This window comes from Rutidosis leptorrhynchoides, chromosome 6 (assembly GCF_046630445.1).
Source record: "Rutidosis leptorrhynchoides isolate AG116_Rl617_1_P2 chromosome 6, CSIRO_AGI_Rlap_v1, whole genome shotgun sequence".
NCBI classification, from domain to species: domain Eukaryota; kingdom Viridiplantae; phylum Streptophyta; class Magnoliopsida; order Asterales; family Asteraceae; genus Rutidosis; species Rutidosis leptorrhynchoides.
In genome coordinates this window covers 233,237,673-233,259,104 of record NC_092338.1, presented here as the reverse complement: position 1 = coordinate 233,259,104, position 21,432 = coordinate 233,237,673, and the positions used below count along the sequence as shown (strand labels likewise).

The following is a 21,432-nucleotide window of genomic DNA, read 5'->3' as shown; positions in this document are numbered from 1 at the left end:
AGTTTTTTCATAATATTCGGTTTTAACCGAAAACCGAACCGAATCCGAATTTGAATTCGGTTTGGTTCGGTTTTAACTTTGAATTCGGTTTTCGGTTCGGTTTTCGGTTTTCCCTAAAAAATTTCAAAACCGAATACACCGAACCGAATAAACCGAAGAAACCGAAAATCGAACCGATGAACACCCCTAGCTTCTAGCTTTTGAATATATCATGTAATCTATATAACCTAAGCACATTATCCTTAACATTTTCATAAGAATCTTCATAACCAGGATCCAATAATATAATAAAATAATAGCTGGCATAATGAATATCAATGCATAGCAAGAGCATCGTGAATAACACTTTAAAGAAAAATATAATATATATATATATATATATATATATATATATATATATATATATATATATATATATATATATATATATATATATATATATATATATATATCATATAATCTATGATACAAAACATAATATCCATAATAACTAATACTAGTTATCAAACCAAACCATAACAAGTTTAAACAATATAGTACATGACCTAAACAATAGAGTACATGACCAAGTGCATAACAAGAAATTTCAAACATAGATTACATAACAATAATACTCAAACAGGGCAGTATCATACATTCATTTGTCAAAAACACATTTGTTACTTTAACAATGTATTCTAATATCACAACTTCACAATTAACAGAGGCTTTGTTCAATGATTGTCCTTTGAAATGTCTTCGACGGACGAAATTTAAAAATCACTTCAGCCAGTATCCCGAAAGAAATTCAAGTAACCATAAGCAACACGTATATAAATGGAGTACCACAACGGATTTTGTTTCGTTGACGCTTGAACAGTTCCTACACACACACACACACACACACACACACAAAAACTGAAATTAGGATAGATGGATAGAGAAACAGGAAAATGTAGAAGACCAAACTGTGAAGCTAGCTACTATAGGTAATCATTTTATACAAAAACATAATTGATCTTTATTGTATACATAAAAAAGATCAAATGAAAAGAAAAGATAATACTGGCTATATAATTAGAAAGGGGTGCAACGGGTTGAAAGTCATAACTAACTAACTAATTGAACATAATATAACAAAATGGAACATAACTAACTATGGTTGCAAATTGTTTTACCAGACAGATCGGCAAGCCCAAAAAGTTGTACTCAGCTACTGAAGTTATAGCAGTCTTCACTAATTTGCAAACTTTTCCATAGTTGCAACTCCTAGATGATAAATAGTACTATAGCAAACTCAAGTTAAAATTTTTTAACAAGTTACAGATACATCAAGAGACCATTATTATATCATTCGTACCATATCATGTTTATTCACAATTATATAGCCTCACTACTAGACATAAAAATGCCTAATTTGTAGATATAAAAACAAACTAAATTACCTACACAACAGTACGCTCAAATAAACATGAACATACAAATATATACTTAAATTCTGTAAAATATATAAACATAATAAAGTTGAAGAAACCTTGCACTTTGAAACAAAAGTTTTCTCTACAAAATGTGACCATGTATACCGATAAACATGAATGATATTTTATAAAGATGAAATTAGTACAAATAAAATAACTAAAAACGTTGCTTATAGAAACGCAAACAATGGAAACTTTCAGCAAATGAGGATCTCTTAATAGCAACACTACCTTGAGATGATATTTTGACATCTAAATGAGAAGAGCTTTCCTGATGCAGGATCTATGAGAATGAATAATGGGCCAAACCAAGTATGGTTACAAGTCTGTTGGATGATTTATGTGGTAAGGAAACAAAAGAAATTAAGTATAAGCTTAGACTAAGGAAGACAAATTGGGCTGAAACAGTTTATGCTTTTGGGCTTGGACCTGACATGTGGAAAGTCAAATGGAAGATTCGTTGATCATTACTTGGAGCCAAAGAATGAATAAAAGGAGTTAGATTTGGATATAAGCTAATTCCCTATTTTTATGCTTTTTATTTTTGGTATTTATCTCTTTTTATACGTATCCTACCCATATTATATATGTTGGGATTTGTTTAGTTTTAAAGATAGTTTTTTTGATTATTTCTTTACGTGAGTAAAAACAGCCAAGTGTGGCTTCTATCTCTATTCGTTCTTATTCAAATAATTTGAGTATTATTTCTGTTTGGCCACGTCTTTCGCATTATTTCCATTTTGATTAATCAAAATATGCCCATTCCAGTACTACTATAAAAACTGTGTTCGTTAGTTTTAAACTTAAATATGATTGAAGTTACTTATAATCAGGCACTAAAACACACACACACACACACACACACACACACACACACACACACACAATTAGCAAAATCATTTATTACAAGTTCAAACAAACTGTGAAAACTCAAAAGGGATTACCATTGTTGTCATGATTTCAAGCAAGCAATCTTTCATCAATCAGAGCCTCATTGTTAATATTATCGCAAGGTATACCATGTATCTAAAAGAGTGAAAAAATATGAGCAATTAGTTAAAAGTAATAACAATAAAAAGAAAAACTTAATTGGTACCTAAAAGATGTACTTGTATATGCAAATCACTATGATGAAGCCGGTCAAATAAAAACAACTTAATTGGGCTGTGTTTGCCATCAAACCGGTCAAACAAAATCTACCTAAGAGGGAAATGGGTCAAATAGGTTATGAGTCAACCATAATTTTATTTTAATGCATAGGATCTCATAAAAAAATTATAAAAAGATAGATAAAAGAGCTTATACAGGTTGGGCCCGCCCGTTTTGACACTTACTTCAAGTAGGGGAGGGTCATGTTCTTTATTAGAGATTTAGTTTTTGCTACAAATTCCTTCCATTCCTCTTCATCTATCACTCCATCTCATTTTGTGTCTGCATCATTAGATGTTTTATTGACTATAATTTCAATAAAACATGACCTTACATTAATTATACTTAGACAACTCGTGCAAGAAAAGAATGTAACTGTGATGTATGACAACAATTTCTCAACCACTTGAGTAGACTGATTAATAGCTTCCCTCAAATCAAACTCAAAATATTTATAAAAAATTGCCTTGAAAGGTTAAAAAAACTTTTTTAGGGCTATAAGGAAATGAACTGATGTATAATTTTATTTACGTGATAATCTATTTATACTTATACAATGCACAGTGTGCGAGTTTCACATTTAATCAGATTAGAAGTAGTAAAAAACTAAACAAATTTACATTAATGAGAACATGAAGAACCATAAAAGACTTGCTAGTGATTTCAGCAGTAGATGATGGAATTCTTGTTTCAGTCAGTTCATCATCTTTTTACGATATGGAGTAAGCCCGGACTACCTCAGCAATGGGTGCCCGACACATTTTGAACATTTTCTTGGACATTTTCCTCCTCCACGAACATACTCATTTTCACATTTTGAACACGTGCACATGTGGCCACATTTGTACCCAAATGACGACATGATTAGGTTCAATTTAAAGATCAAGAAATTGAATTACAGTATTATTTTTCCCTTGATAAACATTTGTGCCTTTCGAAAATAACCAATATCCTCAGCAACCAATATATATAAAATATACAGACGATTGAGTACCTGTACAGTAGCGAATCAATTTGGTTGTTGCAACAAATACAACAAGTTCCCCTTTTGACATGAACCCAGTTAGATCCATCTTCAGAGGTTGTTGCATCAATTCATAAATGACATTTTGCGATGTTTAACATTGTTTTTTTCTGAAAGCATCTAGTAAAATAGGTGGCAGAGGAAAGACAGGTGAATTGGAAACAGATTATAACAGGTAACAATTTGTATGGCCTCAAAACACACTTTGTCCATAAATTGTTCGTTTTACAAACAATTAATGTGTCGGATATAATTACAGTAAATATATTTTACCAATGATTTTTCTTATTAAATTAATGATGATTTAAGAGGATGTATGTATTAAAAATACATCATGGACTTGAACCATTTACCCATGCTCCTAAGCTGTTTCTTTTTGTTTGACCACTAGAGATAAGTCAGTGGACTAGATCAACAAAATTATTAGTAAATGGATCACAATTGCCACTAGAGATAAGTCACTTCAAAACATATGGTATACCGTTTTGAAGCTTATTGGGTCTAGTTCCTAGCCCAAAAATTAGTTTTCCCCAAAACTTACTCATGTTCATTTGAAAAATCCGCAAAGTAGTCCGAGAGTTATTTTTGACATTTATACCAATTGGGTCAAAATTTACTCTTTAAACAAAATACACCTTAAACTCAAGTTTAGAATACCAAAACCTGTTGAGTTACTTAATTCAACATATGAGACATGTACAAATTATCAATTACCTAATTTGACACCCAATTGGCAAACGTGTCGAACTCACCTAAATGGACACCAAAGAGTACTTCGAACAGAATGGAAGTGAGTCACCATTTCCTAATTGCGAAGCCAAGTTTCATGATCGCGAGACTTGCAATGATATCATGACACCTTTTTTACCCATTTAATATCGTGGCTTATTACATCCCTGAACCAGCATCAAGACACTTTATCAAAATATAGTCTACTCCATATTCACCATTGTAACAGATTGTCTCAAAAGAGCAAAACCATACTTTAACCAAATGATCATGACAACATTCCAAATAAATACTTACACTTCCATCTACATCATTTCATTTCATCATTTACTACCAAAATAAGAATCCAAGTCTATCAATTCATGCACATTGAGTCAATGATATCAATCATAACTTTGACACAAAATATGACTCCGCGACATCAAAAGAATACGATGGAAATTACCACGATATACTTCATGAACTTAGATAAACATAGACACATTAATCATCCAAATTGGGTGATTTTCATCCAAGTAGTCAATCAAAAGCAAAGCTAGGGGTAACTTGCATACACTTACATAAAGAGTCGGTGTCTTCTAGTCTTCTCCTCATACAAAGCCTCCACTTCACTCACAGTAACTGCAACATTAAAGATCACCAGATATGTAAGTATCAAACAGTATTATCGATAAGAATGCAAAACTTAGTTTATTTTATTTATCTAATATATGATATTCATCTAAAAAGGAACGAAGCCGGATCAAATATGCATAATTTAAATATGGTATAATATGATTCGAAAACGGTAGATTCAAGAACTCCAACTATCCACATTTTTCAATCGACCATTGATGCATCTTCTAGGTTTGAACAGTCACTGAAATCCCCCTAACCACCCCAAATATGAAACACGATTTAGCAGTTCACTTCTAACAGCAACAGTCGTCCTTTTCAAATTTGTCTCGTGATTTTGCATTGTAACTTCTGACATACGAGAAAAGTGAGATTTTTGGCTGTTTTTAAGAGAGTGAAAACAATTTAGAGGAATAAAGGATTGGGGGTTTTTAGAAGGCTGGAATATTCTGGGAGGGAATTCTAAAAATTTAGTAGAAAAAGAGTGGCAATTAAATCACTTAAATATTCTTTACGGTATGTTTTTTTGTAAATTTTGTAATTGTGTATTTGTGTCTAATATTTTCACTATATCTTCATTTTCATTTTCATTTTCATTTTAGGGGTTATTAATCTTTTAATGTCTTGGTCAACTTATATCTGAAATACTTATTACTGAGTATTTAACTGAAATATTCTTGTATTTATTCTTATAAAAGGTTAGTAAGTTAATTTTTTTTATTATCCATAGAGTTTATTCACATATATTATCAAACATGTTATTTTTCATTGAGAGTTATTAGAGAGGAATTGGAATGTAATAATATAGATTCAGAATCATTATGTTTTATCAAATGCGACAATCTTTAAAGATATGCAATTTTACCACACGGTCTTAAAATTTTAAAGCATTTTTTTCCTTATTTAAAATTTTATTTTTATTCAAATTACACAATTTAATAATTAGATTATTAAATTGTGTAATTTTGAAACCACATGTTCATAGTGCCAACAAAAATGTTCATAGTATCTAAGTGCTCATAACATTTATATACTTTTACAACACTTGGGGTTGTACGTTATGAAATCTCGTGATCTAATACTTTACGTTGATTACTAAAACTTGTGGTTTACAAATAGGAGAAACAAAACATTTTTGTTGTCTTACACAACTGAAACAGGTCACGGTATTATCTAGAAACATCTGAAACAGGACACATTGTTGTTAACAAATATTTGCAATATGACATTCACTGTCTACAAACTTTTGATACGAGACCTTTGTGGTCTAATACTGATAAACGCTGACTGATTTCCGAATACTGATTTTCGGATACTGATTACTGATAAACGATTCTGATAACTGATTTTTGATAAGCGATTTCTGGAAACCGATTTATGAAACAAATTGCTATTTGTTTACTTAAACCTGTAGATTCACTCAACATTATTGTTGACCCGTTTTCCAAGTTTTATCTCAGGTATTTAATGCTTCTCCCGTAGAACTTTGATGTTACATAGAAGTCAAGCCATGCACTAGGACTAGAGTTAACATCGCCGTTAATGGACTTTGACGGAGTGTTAAATATGTGAATTTGCGTCGGTGATACATATTATACCACATATACGTATATCACATATCATATATGAAATTGTGCCTTATATATATATATATATATATATATATATATATATATATATATATATATATATATATATGAATATGAATTAGTGAGTAGTCACATATATGTAATTGTGTCAGTAATAGTTACTAGAATATTATCAATATGTGAACCGAATTCATTAGCTTAACTGATTGGAAAAAATATCAAGTATATACATATGTAATGTTATTTATGATTTATGTATGAAAATTTAGTTTAAAGATCCTGAGAGAACTATTGAATAGAGAGAATTGAATTCACGTTTTCGTCATACAACATCTCGAAGTCGAACAAAAAAAAAACTCAATTCAAATTTTTTTTGTGTAGGTTCGAACAATTTTCGTTCTACAAATCCCGATTTCGAACAATTTTGTGTATGTTCAAACAATTTTGTGTTCTATACTTTGTTCTACACTCTAGAATTCGAGCAAAAAAGATAAAGTCGAACCAAAAAGCCCGATACGAACATTAGCAAGTCGAACAAAAATGACCGTATTCGAACAAAAAAAGCCCAATTCGAACATTAGCAAAAAGAACAAAAATAACTGTATTCGAACAAAAAATCTGAATTCTTGTGTGCCCTCCGAGTTCTCGGAATTTTCACCAATATTGAATTCTCACTGGATCCTCACACCATATATATATTTATATTATAATAATAAGACAAAATTCCATTCCTCGTCCCTGAACTTTACATCAAATTTGACTCCTCGTCCTTTTTCTTTTTTTGTGCATCCCTCATCCCTGATCTATCACAATTCTACATCCCTCGTCCTTTTTTATATTCCTCGTCATTTTTCTTTTTTTGTGCATCCCTTGTCCCTAATATATCACAATTTTACATCCCTCGTCCTTTTTTTGATTCATCGTCCTTTTTCTTTCTGTCAATTCTACATCTCTCGTCCCTAAAAAGGACGAGGGATGTAGAATTATGATACATTAGGGACGAGGGATGCACAAAAAAAAAAAAGGACGCGGAGTCAAATTGGATATAAAGTTCAGGGACGATGAATGAAATTTTTTCTAATAATAATCTATATCTATATTTTATACTCTCTATGTCCCAAAATAATTGTTCTGTTTTGACTTTTAAATTCTTTTTTCTGCAACTTTGACTTTAAATATCTTTCTTTGTATTACATAATATTAAATGAAATTTATACCAAATGAAAACATACTCGAAAATCAATCTATTCATATAAATTTCATCAAATAATCTACAACAAAACTAACAAATATTTAAAGTCAAAACTTATTAAATTGACTTTGAAAAGTCCAACAGGACAATTATTTTGGAACGAGTGAATATTTGTATACTTAATACTCAATTTTTGTTTGTCCAATCTATTCTGCCTAAAATAAGAATTATTTTGTGTAACTCTAAAAATCAACAACTTCCCCAATTTTAAAAAAGTTATCCATTAAATTTTAAGTAAACTACATATATAAATATTTACTACGTATTAGAGCATTCTCAATCATGACGCACTTCTTCAGATTAACACACTGCCACATCAGTGCCACATCACAATTTCCTTCTCATTTCCTTCATATCACTAACCCATCACATATCACTTCCAACCATTACACCCTTCCTCAACCATTTAAAATTAATTTTTTTTTTTGAAAGGCAAGGTTAGTTGTTAGTTGTTAGACTCGAACCTGAGTCACTCTCGAATCCATGAAACATGGATACCAATGAAGCAAGGCCTCATTGGCATTTAAAATTAATTAATTAAATCAAAATACTAGTTTTAAAGCAAAGTGTACAAATAAATAAAGCCAAAATGTCGTGATGCATTATGCTTCAAATTCACTAAATGGGTGGCAAAATGGAATTGGCTAAGAATTAACAACACACTCTCAATGGGTGTTTGAGATTGGCAATGGATTGGCAATAGATTGGCACTCCCATTGGGTAAATATTTATTATTTTTATCTTTTAAATGTTAATTTATTTTATTTATTTAATTAAATTATCATTTCAATTCTTTATTTGATATACATCGTATTTGTTTAAAAACATTTGCCTCTTCGTAGAAAACTTTTTTGTTTAGATAATTCCCTTCTTTCTCTCAATTATATAACTTCCCAAAAACCGTTCAAAATGAGAGATTCCTTGTGTTCACCCAATTCCTCAAAAAACCCTAGCCATCATCCTCTTTTTACAGATCTGAAATCTCTTCATTTTCGATTTTATTCAATATTAATCAGAGGCCAATTCCTGTGTCAATTTATAGATCAATCTGAAATCTTATCATAGCCGCCATCCTCAATTTTCCGCTACCCTCCGTTGCTTTAATCAACTCAGGTATATCTTTGTTTCTTTTTACTGCTAGTTCTTGATTTCTTCTAACCTAAATCTCACATGATTCATTATTGTCACTTAAATCACCCCAACTTTAAATTATTTTATTTGGCAAAAAATTGGAAGAAGTTATCACGTCAAATTCAATGAATTAATGTTGAAGATTGTTATTTTCAAATATCTATACTGATTATTGTATTTAGATTATAAATTAATTTTGCCTATTGATGTGTTTTAATATGTTAGTTTTGAACTAATTGTGCAGATTATGATATATGTTGTATTCACATAAAATTCCAACTCTATGGAATCCAAGACAGTGTCAATGAGTCTTCACCTTCACACTTATACAGCTGATGGTTGATAATGATGATTTGCTGTTATTTTACTGGTCATACAAACAAGTAACAACAATAATTAACAAGTAATGACCGTCTCTAACCATTGTTTACGTCCCACTTTTCAAGTTATTTTTTTTAACTAAGCATATGTTTTTTTTTAAATGTTTCATTATTTCTTTGAAATGATTGTCTACCATGATTGCTGTAGGGAATAATTTGTCATCAGCTATACATGTATTTGAAGTTCATGTTCAGGTTTTGAAAAATGATATTTTTTGTTGCGTTGAAAAATTTGATGTTTAATCTTGAAGGACTATGCTGTTGTTTTTGTGTGTTGATTATTTTGGAGCTTTTATTGAATCTGGGTGTTTTTCACTTATTGTTTCTATATATTTGTCTTCAGCTCATGGATAGTTATTGTTTAATATATTGTTTTCTATTGCTTTTGATGTTTGTACGTAGCAAGTGATTTATTATATTAAACATTATGATAGTTTGTAATGGTTCCAGTAGGTATTTGATGTTTATTTTGCTCCTTTGATGAACGTCTTAAGGTGTTTTGAACGAATTTTCGTTTAGCTGTAGGGCTTTATTGAATAATAACGGTTTCGGAAGATGTTTGATACAGTTTTACAGTCATTTTGAACTCAATTACATAGATGCTTTGTCGAGTTTTGAACTCAATGATAGATGCTTTGTCGTGTTATGAATGTGTAATTAAGGGTAATTATAATGAAAGTTGTTGATACTTATTTATACCGATTTTTGGGTAATTAATTAATTATGGTGGTGTGTGTATACAGGCGGAACTAGAGACATATGAGGTGTTTTCGCAAATAAGTTTGATGCCGGAACCTAATGTTAGTTTAGTTTCGGTGTTATGACTTTTGTTGCTATACGTGTAGGTAACATTCAATGATTTAATTTATTGTATTTTTTATGTAAAATCTTTGACAACAGCAAAATGAGAATGCGGTGAAAAAGGAACCAACACCACCTGCCCAATCTCGATTTCGCGTGCATTCCTTTTGCAAGACGTTAACTACTTCTGATACGAGTACTCGTGGTGGGTTTTCTGTTCTGAGACGCAATGCTGATAAATGCCTTCTATGCCTTATTCCACTGGTTTGTAGCTTAACTTGAAAAAACTTGTAATTCTATCTGTTTTCTTTTTAGGGTTAAAGCCAAAAATAGGCTACAAACTTACACAAATGTACCGATGTCGCCCACAAACTCATTTCCGTCCTACTGTCGCCTACAAACTTATAAAAAATGTGCTCATGTTAACATTTCGTTACCGGTTACCTGTTGAACCGGTAAAGTTAATTATTTAACTTTTTTATTCATTTTATATGTCCCGATGTCGCCCATATACTTTCAGTTGTGTCCCGATGTCACCCATATACTTTCAGTTGTGTCCCGATGTCGCTCATATACTTTCAGTTCTGTTTCGATGTATCACTGACATGTCATGACTACTTAGAAGCCACGTAATCAACCATTTTGGTTGACGGTTAAAAAAAGTATTTTGTTTATATTAGCACATTTTTTATAAGTTTGTAGGCGACAATGTGATGACCCGGAAATTTCCAACCAAATTTAAACTTGATCTTTATATTATTTCGACACGATAAGCAAAGTCTGTAATGTTGAGTCACAAATATTTCGAACTGTTTCATATATTCGTTTGACTTTCGACCATTCCCGACGATTCACGGACAACTATTTGTAAATAAATAACATATATATATTTAAATAGGTATTTATAATTTGAAATATAATTTAGAATATTATATTATATAATATGATTGTTAGGATTTATATTGTAAAATAAATAAAATAAAATGAGATTAATGGAAACTATAGAATATATAGATATATATAAATATGTATATAAATATTACTTGTAAATATATAAAATTATATTAAATCTAATTGTTTAAAAATATATAATATATTTATTTTAGTAGTTAAAACTTGCTATTTAAAACTGTTTGCATATAGAAAGAGAATATATTAAAAATAATTGATTTCGAGCCTAATTAGTAAACGTCAGCGACACTCGGTTGATGTTTCGTTAGTTTTAATATAGATATAATACATGTACATGAAAGATTAAGATAAAAGTTGGACTGTAAATTGATTACGAAGATTTTAGATTTGTTAAAAATATTTTTACATTTGTAAGTTTAAATATTAGTACTCCGTACATATAAATTGGAACAGAAAATAAATAATTATCGAACCTTTTTGATCAGGTTTCAAACAGTTAATGAGTGAAATAATTAAATATATTTAATCTAAAAGTTTGGAATTTTTAGGAACACTTTTATACATTAACTGTTTAGCAATGGGCACGATATAACATTGTGTGGGAAAACTGTCGGTAGAATATAAACAAATGATATTCACGAGATATAATTCATATTACTATTTAACACTATTACTTGTGCACGTTGAAGTTTTAATTAATATTAATGTTACTGTTTTTGTTCTCTAACATCCAATAATTTCTATCATATATTTATATTATATATACATATATATTCCCACTACATACAGGGAAATTAACCACCATCTTATAATCATTTTTCATTAATTGATCCTGAAGAGAACGAGCTTCAAGCCTGTTAATGCTAATCCCGAATCTTCATCAATCGATTGTTTGATATTTTCTGTTTTAATCACAAATCGAATCCTTCTTGTTTGTGTTAGCATACGAAAACCATTTGGCCACCACCTGCACCACCACTACTTTTCTTCTCCACAGCCACCGCCATCCACCTCAATCATCGCCACCACTTCATGATCACCACCAGCACTAAACAATACCTGTTGCAGCTACAAGTTTTCTGTTTTCTGTTTCAATGGCCGCCACTCATGAACCATCAAAACAAATCATACACCACCATGAAGTGTTTCTGTTTTCTATTTTCGGAAATAACAAACAATGGACATCGAACACAGTTTATTACTTTGTCAATTTAAATAGATTGAAGATTATAACTCATTATAAAAGAATCCAAGACAAGTTGTTGGATGTGGGACACGATTTAGCTCATGGCCGACAAAATTCAAAGTTGTTTACATCTTTTGGCCAACTTGCAATATAAAGGTTCGGTTGCATTAATCCGTATTCTAGCTCCTGTATTTTTTAAACCAAGCCATAGTGGAAGTTTACTTGTTGGTCAACATAATCAAATGTGAAATACCCTACATAAAAGCTCGACTTTACAGCTGTATGCATACGCTGTAACAACCTTCTATTTTTTTTTTATTCGATCAAGTGCAAAGAAAAGGAGCAGGTTTAGATGTCGACGGCTGAGCTTTAATTATGTTGTTGTTGGACCACCGCTATTTATTTTTTTATGTTTCAAATCCTGGCTCCATTGTTGACCGACAAATTGTAACTTTAATTAACCTCACTTAATTATATAAAAAAAAGAAAAAGAAAAAGAAATCGAAACTCTGTTGATATACACCCGGTTGATTTATCTATGGTGATTGGGTTTCTAGTAGGCTAGTTAGGGTTATAAATGGACTTGTGCTATTGGTTGGACTTGTGAAACTGAATTGGGTCGTATTTTTCGTTTGTTGGGCCTGGGAACTGCCTATGGGCCGAAAGAGATGCAGGAACATGAAGATCATATTGATGTTGTGTGAAAAAGGAAACGAAATCGAAACAGAAATACATTAAATAAAATAAATATCAAGTATATTACCGAAAGACAGAATGGATTGGTTGGTTAAGGTGTGATTTGTGTATTCGAGAGGTCATGAGTTCAAGCCTTGTTCGTGGCATTTTTTTTTTGAGAAAAGCTATTAAGGTAGTATCACTTATTATCATTATTATTATTATTGTTATTGTTATTGTTATTGTTATTGTTATTGTTATTACTAGCATTAAGTATTATTAGTATCAACTTATAATTTTTAGTAATATTATTACTATCATTATTGTTACTAATATCATACTGTTTGTACTATTATTAATATGATCATTTAAAATATATAATAAGACTAAAATTATTATTAAATTTACTACTATCATTAAAAATATTATTTTTACTAAAACTATCATTTTTTACTTTATAATTACTAGTGAAATCATTTTAACGAATAAATCTTTTGAATATTATATATATACTTATTACATATACTAGGATTATATTAATATTTCATGTAACAAACTAATAATATTTCATGAATACAATACTAATCACATATATAAGTATATAGGTATATTAATATAACTAAATGTATAAATATTAACCATTATAATTACATATACACAAAATCTATATATATACAACATAAAATAAAAATAAATATACGTTTCGAAATGAAATTTAGTATAAATTCAATATAACTATAAATATATAAATAATACATAATAATAAATGAAATTTTGTGATTTACACTAAATGTATTAATAAGCATACAATTGATATAGGTTCGTGAATCTAAGGCCAACCCTGTCTTGTTCAATATCGTCATATGTATTTTTATTAAAAATACATATGGTGAGTTCATTTGATTCCCTTTTACTCTTTACATTTTTGGGACTGAGAATACATGCGCTACTTTTACAACTACTTTATTAAATGCTTTTGAAATACATTTTGAACTGCGAATACATGAAATGCTTTTATAAATATTTGACGAGATAGACACAAGCAAAACATTCCTCGAATGAATTATGTGGACGTGATAATTGCCACCATTGAATTATGAGGACGTGATAATTGCCACAATTGATATGAATATTTTTCCCCTGATTATTATTGCTTGGTAACCTAAGAATTAGGGAACATCACTAATTTTGAGAATTAGTGCACGCCTAATTGATGCGAATCCTAAAGGTAGCTACCGGGTTTAACACCCTCACCCAGAATGTTCACTAGACGGAAGGGCTAGTGGGTGTGGTGTTTAGTACTTCGAGGTTTATATATTGATTATACAGACGAGTTGTTCTGTTTTGGGGATATTATTTATGCGCATTATATGTTAAGGTCGGTTACCAAGCCAAGCTATGAAAGAAATGAAAAGTGAATGTTATGTATCGAGAGAATGATTTTATACACAGGTTATGTGTATGTTATTTTTGTGTACGAGATATGTGTACGGTTACTAAGATTTATGAAAGATGATTTCGTACACGAGAAAGGTGTACTGTATTTAAAAGATATCGCATGTACATTACAGGTGGGTATAGGATTCAAGCCCATTTGTACCATGCAGCATTTAAATCTTGTGGTCTATCAAAATGATAAATTTTATTGTTTTATGATAAACCTATGAACTTACCAACCTTTTGGTTGACACTTTAAAGCATGTTTATTCTCAGGTATGAAAGAAATCTTCCGCTGTGCATTTGCTCATTTTAGAGACATTACTTGGAGTCATTCATGACATATTTCAAAAGACGTTGCATTCGAGTCGTCGAGTTCATCAAGATTATTATCAAGTCATTTATAGTTTAGATATATTATGAAATGGTATGCATGCTGTTAACTTTCAATGTATTAAAAGTTTGTCTTTTTAAAAACGAATGCAATGTTTGTAAAATGTATCATATAGAGGTCAAGTACCTCGCGATGTAACAAACTATTGTGAATCATTTGTAATCGATATGGACTTCGTCCGGATGGATTAGGACGAGTCGCTTCAGACAATAGGACGGAAATGCGTTTGTGGGCGACATCGGTACATTTGTGTAAGTTTGTAGCCTATTTTTGGCTTTAACCCTTTTTTTTTATTACTTACGCTTTTATTGTCATCTGATTTGCAGGACATCTCAAAGCAAACTCCAACTCAAGAGCTCATATCCAAGGATTTTGCAAGGAAACAAGTGGAGCTTCAGGCACATTTTGCGGTAATTGCCATATCACCGTATCTACTACATAGCATCTGCTGTTCCTTCGCCTCTTCATGATTTTTTTCCCAATCCATGTGTGTGTCACATGTTCTGTTATTTAAAATTTTCTTTTAAATGTAAGCTATCTGATATGTTGGATTATCTATGAATGTTTAGTGTTTGGTGTTTTTCAATATATGAATACAATTTATTATAATATGATTATGTTTTATTTTATATTTATTTTTAATAGAAATTATTAATTGGATTTTCAAAATCTGAATTAAATAAAAATCAGGCCCGAATATATGGATCTAATAATCTGATTCGGGCTCAAATAATCAAACCGATCCGAATACATGAATCGTAACAGAACCCGAAGCAGACCAGAATATCTGAACCGGATTCGAATATAGAAACCTATTCGGAATTACTATGATTTGATAGGACTCAATTTGTGGTTTCAATACTATTACTTGACAGGACGCCATATTGTTTAAAAGAACATTTGTATTAGTACTTTTTTAATGGTACCAACCTTAAAACATTATATTAAGACTCTGTATGTGGTACTAAACTAACATGTTATTATATATTGAGACTCATTTTGTGGGTTTAAGGTTTAAAAAATTTATATTAGGACTTTTTTAGTGGTACTTACTATAAAAATAATTATATTAAAACCCTATTATGTGGTACTAAAGTAACATTTGTGTATATTGGGACCTTTTTTCTTAGTACCAAACCAGAATATCGATACATTAGGACCTTTTTTTTATTGTTACTAATGTAGTATTTTTTTAATAAGACCATTTTTGTTAGTCCTTAAGAAATATAAAACTTAAATATGACCCCTTTGTTGGTACTAATGTAATTTTTTTTTTTTTTACTTTTGGGACCCTTTTGTATGTCTCAATCTAAATAAAAGTCACTCGATATGTACTTGTAAGGACTTTTCTGTGTGGTCGTTAATTATATTATAGGACCCGATAATTGGTTTCATAATCTTATTATCTTTTAGGACACTTTTTATGTCTATACTTTATACGACCGCCTTAGTTGGTACACATCTCCTGTTGGTTCTATCAGGCCAAAAGGTCCTATAAAGTGACATTATAGGACCAATTTAGGTGTCCTATATGTACACTTTTGTTGTAGTGTCTCTTCAACTCATCCCGAATTATCCACCAGTACTTGAACCAATCCCGTGTCGTGTTGATCAACCATCTTCCTCCAGGCGACATGATGACCTCGATTCCGGTGGCCAACATGAGGGGGAGAATATCGGAGGAAGATCCACTGTGCATATCACTCAATCTATCAGTCAAACACAAACTCCACCTAGCTCTTTCAGGAAAGGGAAAGAAATTGTTGATGACTCTGATATGCCTGAAGGAATGGTCGAAGGGATCGATTACACAGTAGAAGAAGATGATGTTGCCCCCGAAGGACATGACGTGATCACAATCAACTCTGATGATGAAGATGATTTCGATGAAGTTATGTTTGTTGATGTCAAAGAAGAAGTTGAAACCGAAATCAAAATGCCCGAAGCAGTGGTTACCTCAGCCGAAACCACCCTTGCTATGGTGGTGTACACAAATCCTGACGTCGAACCCATCACCTCTCAGTCTGAAACAATCATCACATCAGCACCACAGCTTATCATCCTAAAATTTGAAGAAGAAGAGGAAGAATACTTCACAAACTTGAAACCCCAACCTGCTACGGTCATTGAAGGAGCATTCACTAAAGAAAATTACGTAAACTTAGAAGCTCCGGACGAGGAAGAGCTGAATGAATTTGACCGGTTTGTCACTCGGGAATACACTGGTGAACCTGCACCAAGGTTTCCCAAACCAACCGCTCCACCACCTCCTGATCAATCCACGTCATCCGATCCTCAACATGGAGAATTCAACAAACACAGATCACTTCCGATCAAACTTGGTGAACCTCAATCTGAAGAAGTATTACAGGGCTGTTGGCTGGAGGAACAAGCTTATAGGATCTTCGTAAGTGAAGATAAACTCAAAAAACGTGCCAGCAGCTGAAAGGTTCAAACCAGTCGGGTGTTATGATTTTCTCAATGACAAGAAAAAGTTGATAATGTACCGTTACCAAAGGAGGGTTTATAAGAACTGGGATGAGTTTGAAATGGAAGACCAGAAAGAGAATCTGATTATCGTCATAAACAGTGTGTTCTGCAGATCATTATCTAATAGAGTGTATACTCCATTTTTTGAGTAATTCGTTCAAACCACCATGAATACACGTTCTCGGAGTATGATCTGATTGAACTCAATCCGGTTGACGTATTGTTTCTATACAATTGGTTGAGAAACAAAATAAGAAAGACTTGGGTTATTGAAACGGCAATCGAAAGGGTGAGAAGGTTCATGAAAGACAGAGTTAAACTGGCTTCACAATATGATCTGCAGCTAGGTGTTGAATCAATTCGAAAGAAGATTCTGCTCTTCGCACCTAATCAAACCATCGACACTCTGGATTTGTCTCAATTCAAGATATGCTATTGCTTGGACGCCCCTGAAGAAAGCTTCATTTTTCGCAACAAAATCAAAAAACCCATATTCATTCGCAAATACGAGCTGCCCAAATACTCTGATGGAACCCTCAAGCGTGCTCTAAAGTTCTTCGACATTTGCAAACGAACAGAGAACATAAGGAACTATCAAAAGTTGATGACGAACGAGATGGAAAATCACATCAATGAACTTCTTGAATTCAGGCTGTACATGAGGCAATTTGATACTTCGTTAGGGATCAACAGGAAAAAGAACTACTTCACGGGTTCTCAATATGTACCACGATTTGAATACAAGATCACCAGCCTCAAACATTTCATCATTCCCAAACACTATGAAAGAAACTACACACCAGAAAGTGATGTGATTAAAGCGATGAAAGCTGAGGAAGAAGCCAAGAGAAAGGCCTCAGAAGGTGCAAGTCAGAGTTGATGATCTGGAGAAGATATTTTTTGAAAAACCGCACGCCAAGGGGGAGATTGTTGACAAATGTTTATGTAATACATTAGTGGCGCACAGTTTTATCTTTTATATGTAATGTATTTACTGTTTTACCATGGTAACTATGTAACTTTTGTAACCAGTGAGGTTGTCATATATAAACAACCTCCCCACAACTATTGTATCTAGTTATCCATTTGGCACTTACTCATCTTATCCTTTCCTATCTTGTGTTCTTGAATAACTAATACTTCTAACCCACTAATCACACACAAACCGGTCGATCTAGGCTTCTTTAGGGACTAACAGTCATTATTATTATTAAAAGCATCATTAATATTAAAACTATCATTTTTATTAAAATTATCATTTTAATAGAAATATCATTATTATTGAAAAGTATCGTTATTATTAAAATTATCATTATTAGAATTATCATTTTTTTTTTTAGAATTAATATCATCATTAGTAAATAAATATTGTTATTACTATTACTAGTAAAATAATAATAATTATTGTTATTTCAAAATAATACCACTTTTATTCATTATTATTATTATTATTATCTATAGTAATTAAATATGTGATACAAATATATTTTCATCACACGTTATATAATTACATTAATAATACATACCACTATATTTTTATGATATTAAGTAAACTTTATAAATTTTATTATTTAAGATATATAAAAGTATATTTTTATCATATATATATTTCAATATAAATTTTTATTAATAAATGACTTTTATTAATTACTTTAATAAAATTAGTTAAATATATTTAAATATATAAAACAACTATATTTAAGTTATATAATAATCATGTTTAGATTTTGGAAGTCATTTTGGTCAAATTGACTTTTGTTGACTTTTGCATGATAATCTCGAGCATTAGGATTGTGATACACTATGACCTGACCTAAATTTTTAGACAGTTATTGACCAACATATAAACATATATATATATATATATATATATATATATATATATATATATATATATATATATATATATATATATATATATATATATATATATATATATATATATATATATATATACTTAATATAGGTTCGTGAATCCGAGGCCAACCCTGCACTTGTTCAGTGCCGTCATTTTCATTATTGATACAAATTACAATATCGTGAGTTTCATTACCCCCTTTTTAAAATGCTTTTGCAATATATATATTTTTGGGACTGAGAATACATGCGCTGCTCTTATAAATACTTTACGAAATAGACATAAGTAATCGAAACTACATTCTATGGTTGGATTATCGAAATTGAATATCACCCTTTTGCTTGGTAGCCTAAGAATTAGTGAACGCCACTAATTGACGAGAATCCTGAAGATAGATCTATGGGCCTAACAAACCCCATCCAGGTTATGGATGCTTTAGTACTTCGATTTTATATACAGATGAGTGTACCTGTATATTTGGGGATATTCTATATGCAATTGTTAATGTCGGTTACCAGGTGTTCACAATATGAATGATTTTTATACAGATGAGTGTTCCTGTATTATAATTTTTGCAGATGAGTGTTCCTGTAGTTAACTATAAAAATTAAATCTTGTGGTCTATTAAAATTATGAAATTAATTGATTACGATAAACTAATGAACTCATCAACTTTTTGGTTGACACTTGAAAGCATGTGTATTCTCAGGTTTTAAAGAAATCTTCCGCTGTGCATTAGCTCATTTTAAGGACATTACTTGGAGTCATTCATTGAATATTTCAAAAGATGTTGCATTCGAGTTGTTGATTTCAACAAGATTATTATTAAGTCATTGATAGTTTGACATAATATGAAATGGTATGCATGCCTGTTAACTTTCAATGTAATGAAAGTTTGTCTTTTAAAAACGAATGCAATGTTTGTAAAATGTATCATTTAGAGGTCAAATACCTCGCAATGTAACCATATGTTAATGTATTCGTCCTTATGGATTAGGACGGGTTTTGACATTAGGCGGGAAAACGATCGACAAAAATAACATTCAAGATAATATTGATCGTGAAGAATGTTAACGCTTTTTTCATGTTTTGTGAAGTAAAATTTAGCCCGATTTAGAGTTTAAGGTTTAGGGTTTAGTGTTTTGGGTTTAGTCCTTAAACCCAAAACCCTAAACCCTAAACCCTAAACTCTAAATCGTTTGAGAAAAAATTCAATCTAAATCCTAAATCTAAACCTTAAATCTAAACCCTAAACCCTAAATTTCTAAACCCTAATATCTAAAACATATAAACCCTAATATCTAAAGACTAATATCTAAACCCTAATATCTAAAACCTCAACATACGCTCGAAAAACACGATAATTGTTATATATTAATTCTTCGAGTGTTTTCCCGTCAAAATAAAAACGTTTATTACAAAGTGTCTTTATTAAATGTTCATATTTTCATCTAATCTATAATGATCGTGAACAAAGTTTTTTCAAAAAAACGAAAAAACAAATATTTTTGCTTCCCCCCGTTTCCCCCTGATTGGTTACTTCCCCCTTGATCCTACCACTATATATATATATATATATATATATATATATATATATATATATATATATATATATATATATATATATATATATACACACACACACACACACACACACACACACTAGGTTTAAGAGCCCGTGCGTTGCACCTTGGATTTAATATTATTTCAAAGATAGCGTATGCATAATATTAGTAACATAACATTAAAACATATACTATGTTTCATATATATGATATGAATGAAACATATTTAAAAAATAGTTTACACTTGATGGATCTAATAATATGTAACATAATTCAAATATTTAAAATAAAAAACATTAAATATAGATAATAATTCATAGATATCATACAAATGGAAATTATTTAAAACATGTCTTCATATAAATCTATAAGTGTTGCAAGACTTCTTTGTATACCACATTTTTTGTTGTGTTGGATAGTTTGTTATCCTTGTTAAGATTAATATCTTGATTACGATTAGTAATCCGAGATAGTGCAACGTATAGTTGTTCATGATTAAAAACCGGTTTTGGAAGAAATAAACCGCAATGCGATAGTAACTCCTTGACTTTTGACTTTTATTTATAGTCATTGCAAAAACTACATGATTATATCATTAATGTTTTAAATACTTCCGTCTTAATCTTTAGTAAACTTCAAAAATAGACATACGTGTGTATGAGGGAAGGCACGTTTTTGAAAATCAGTTGTGTAAACAACTGCAATGAAACCGTGTAATAATTAGAGTTCAATTAAAAAAAGTTAGAGTTTTAGTGAATATACACTTAATGAATATCAAGATATCCATT

At 30.8% G+C, this 21,432-nt stretch overlaps 1 protein-coding gene and 1 long non-coding RNA gene across 6 annotated transcripts; one reads left to right on the top strand and one right to left on the bottom strand.

Moving 5' to 3' along the window:
• Positions 1-678: 678 nt before the first annotated feature.
• Positions 679-3,574, bottom strand: LOC139851356 (uncharacterized). 2 transcript variants are annotated; one of them, XR_011760598.1, is made up of 4 exons: positions 3,262-3,574; positions 2,402-2,483; positions 1,158-1,265; positions 679-862 (listed from the first exon to the last, which is right to left on the bottom strand). It is a non-coding gene; the product is annotated as an uncharacterized lncRNA (long non-coding RNA). The 2 variants fall into 2 exon arrangements; XR_011760599.1 differs by having other exon boundaries at positions 1,158-1,248.
• A 5,112-nt stretch (positions 3,575-8,686) lies between these two features.
• LOC139855782 (auxin response factor 2A-like) lies at positions 8,687-15,302 on the top strand. 4 transcript variants are annotated; one of them, XR_011761558.1, is made up of 6 exons: positions 8,687-8,928; positions 9,191-9,349; positions 10,070-10,126; positions 10,227-10,391; positions 14,614-14,982; positions 15,058-15,302. XR_011761558.1 is itself a non-coding variant. In XM_071845025.1 (5 exons), exons 3-5 carry the CDS (start codon positions 10,112-10,114, stop codon positions 15,199-15,201), a joined length of 324 nt encoding a protein of 107 aa, XP_071701126.1. In that variant the 5' UTR covers positions 8,687-8,928; positions 9,191-9,349; positions 10,070-10,111; the 3' UTR covers positions 15,202-15,302. The 4 variants fall into 4 exon arrangements, 3 of the variants coding, with proteins under 3 accessions (XP_071701126.1, XP_071701127.1, XP_071701128.1); XM_071845025.1 differs by lacking the exon at positions 14,614-14,982; XM_071845026.1 differs by lacking the exons at positions 9,191-9,349; positions 14,614-14,982.
• The last annotated feature ends 6,130 nt before the right edge of the window (positions 15,303-21,432 follow it).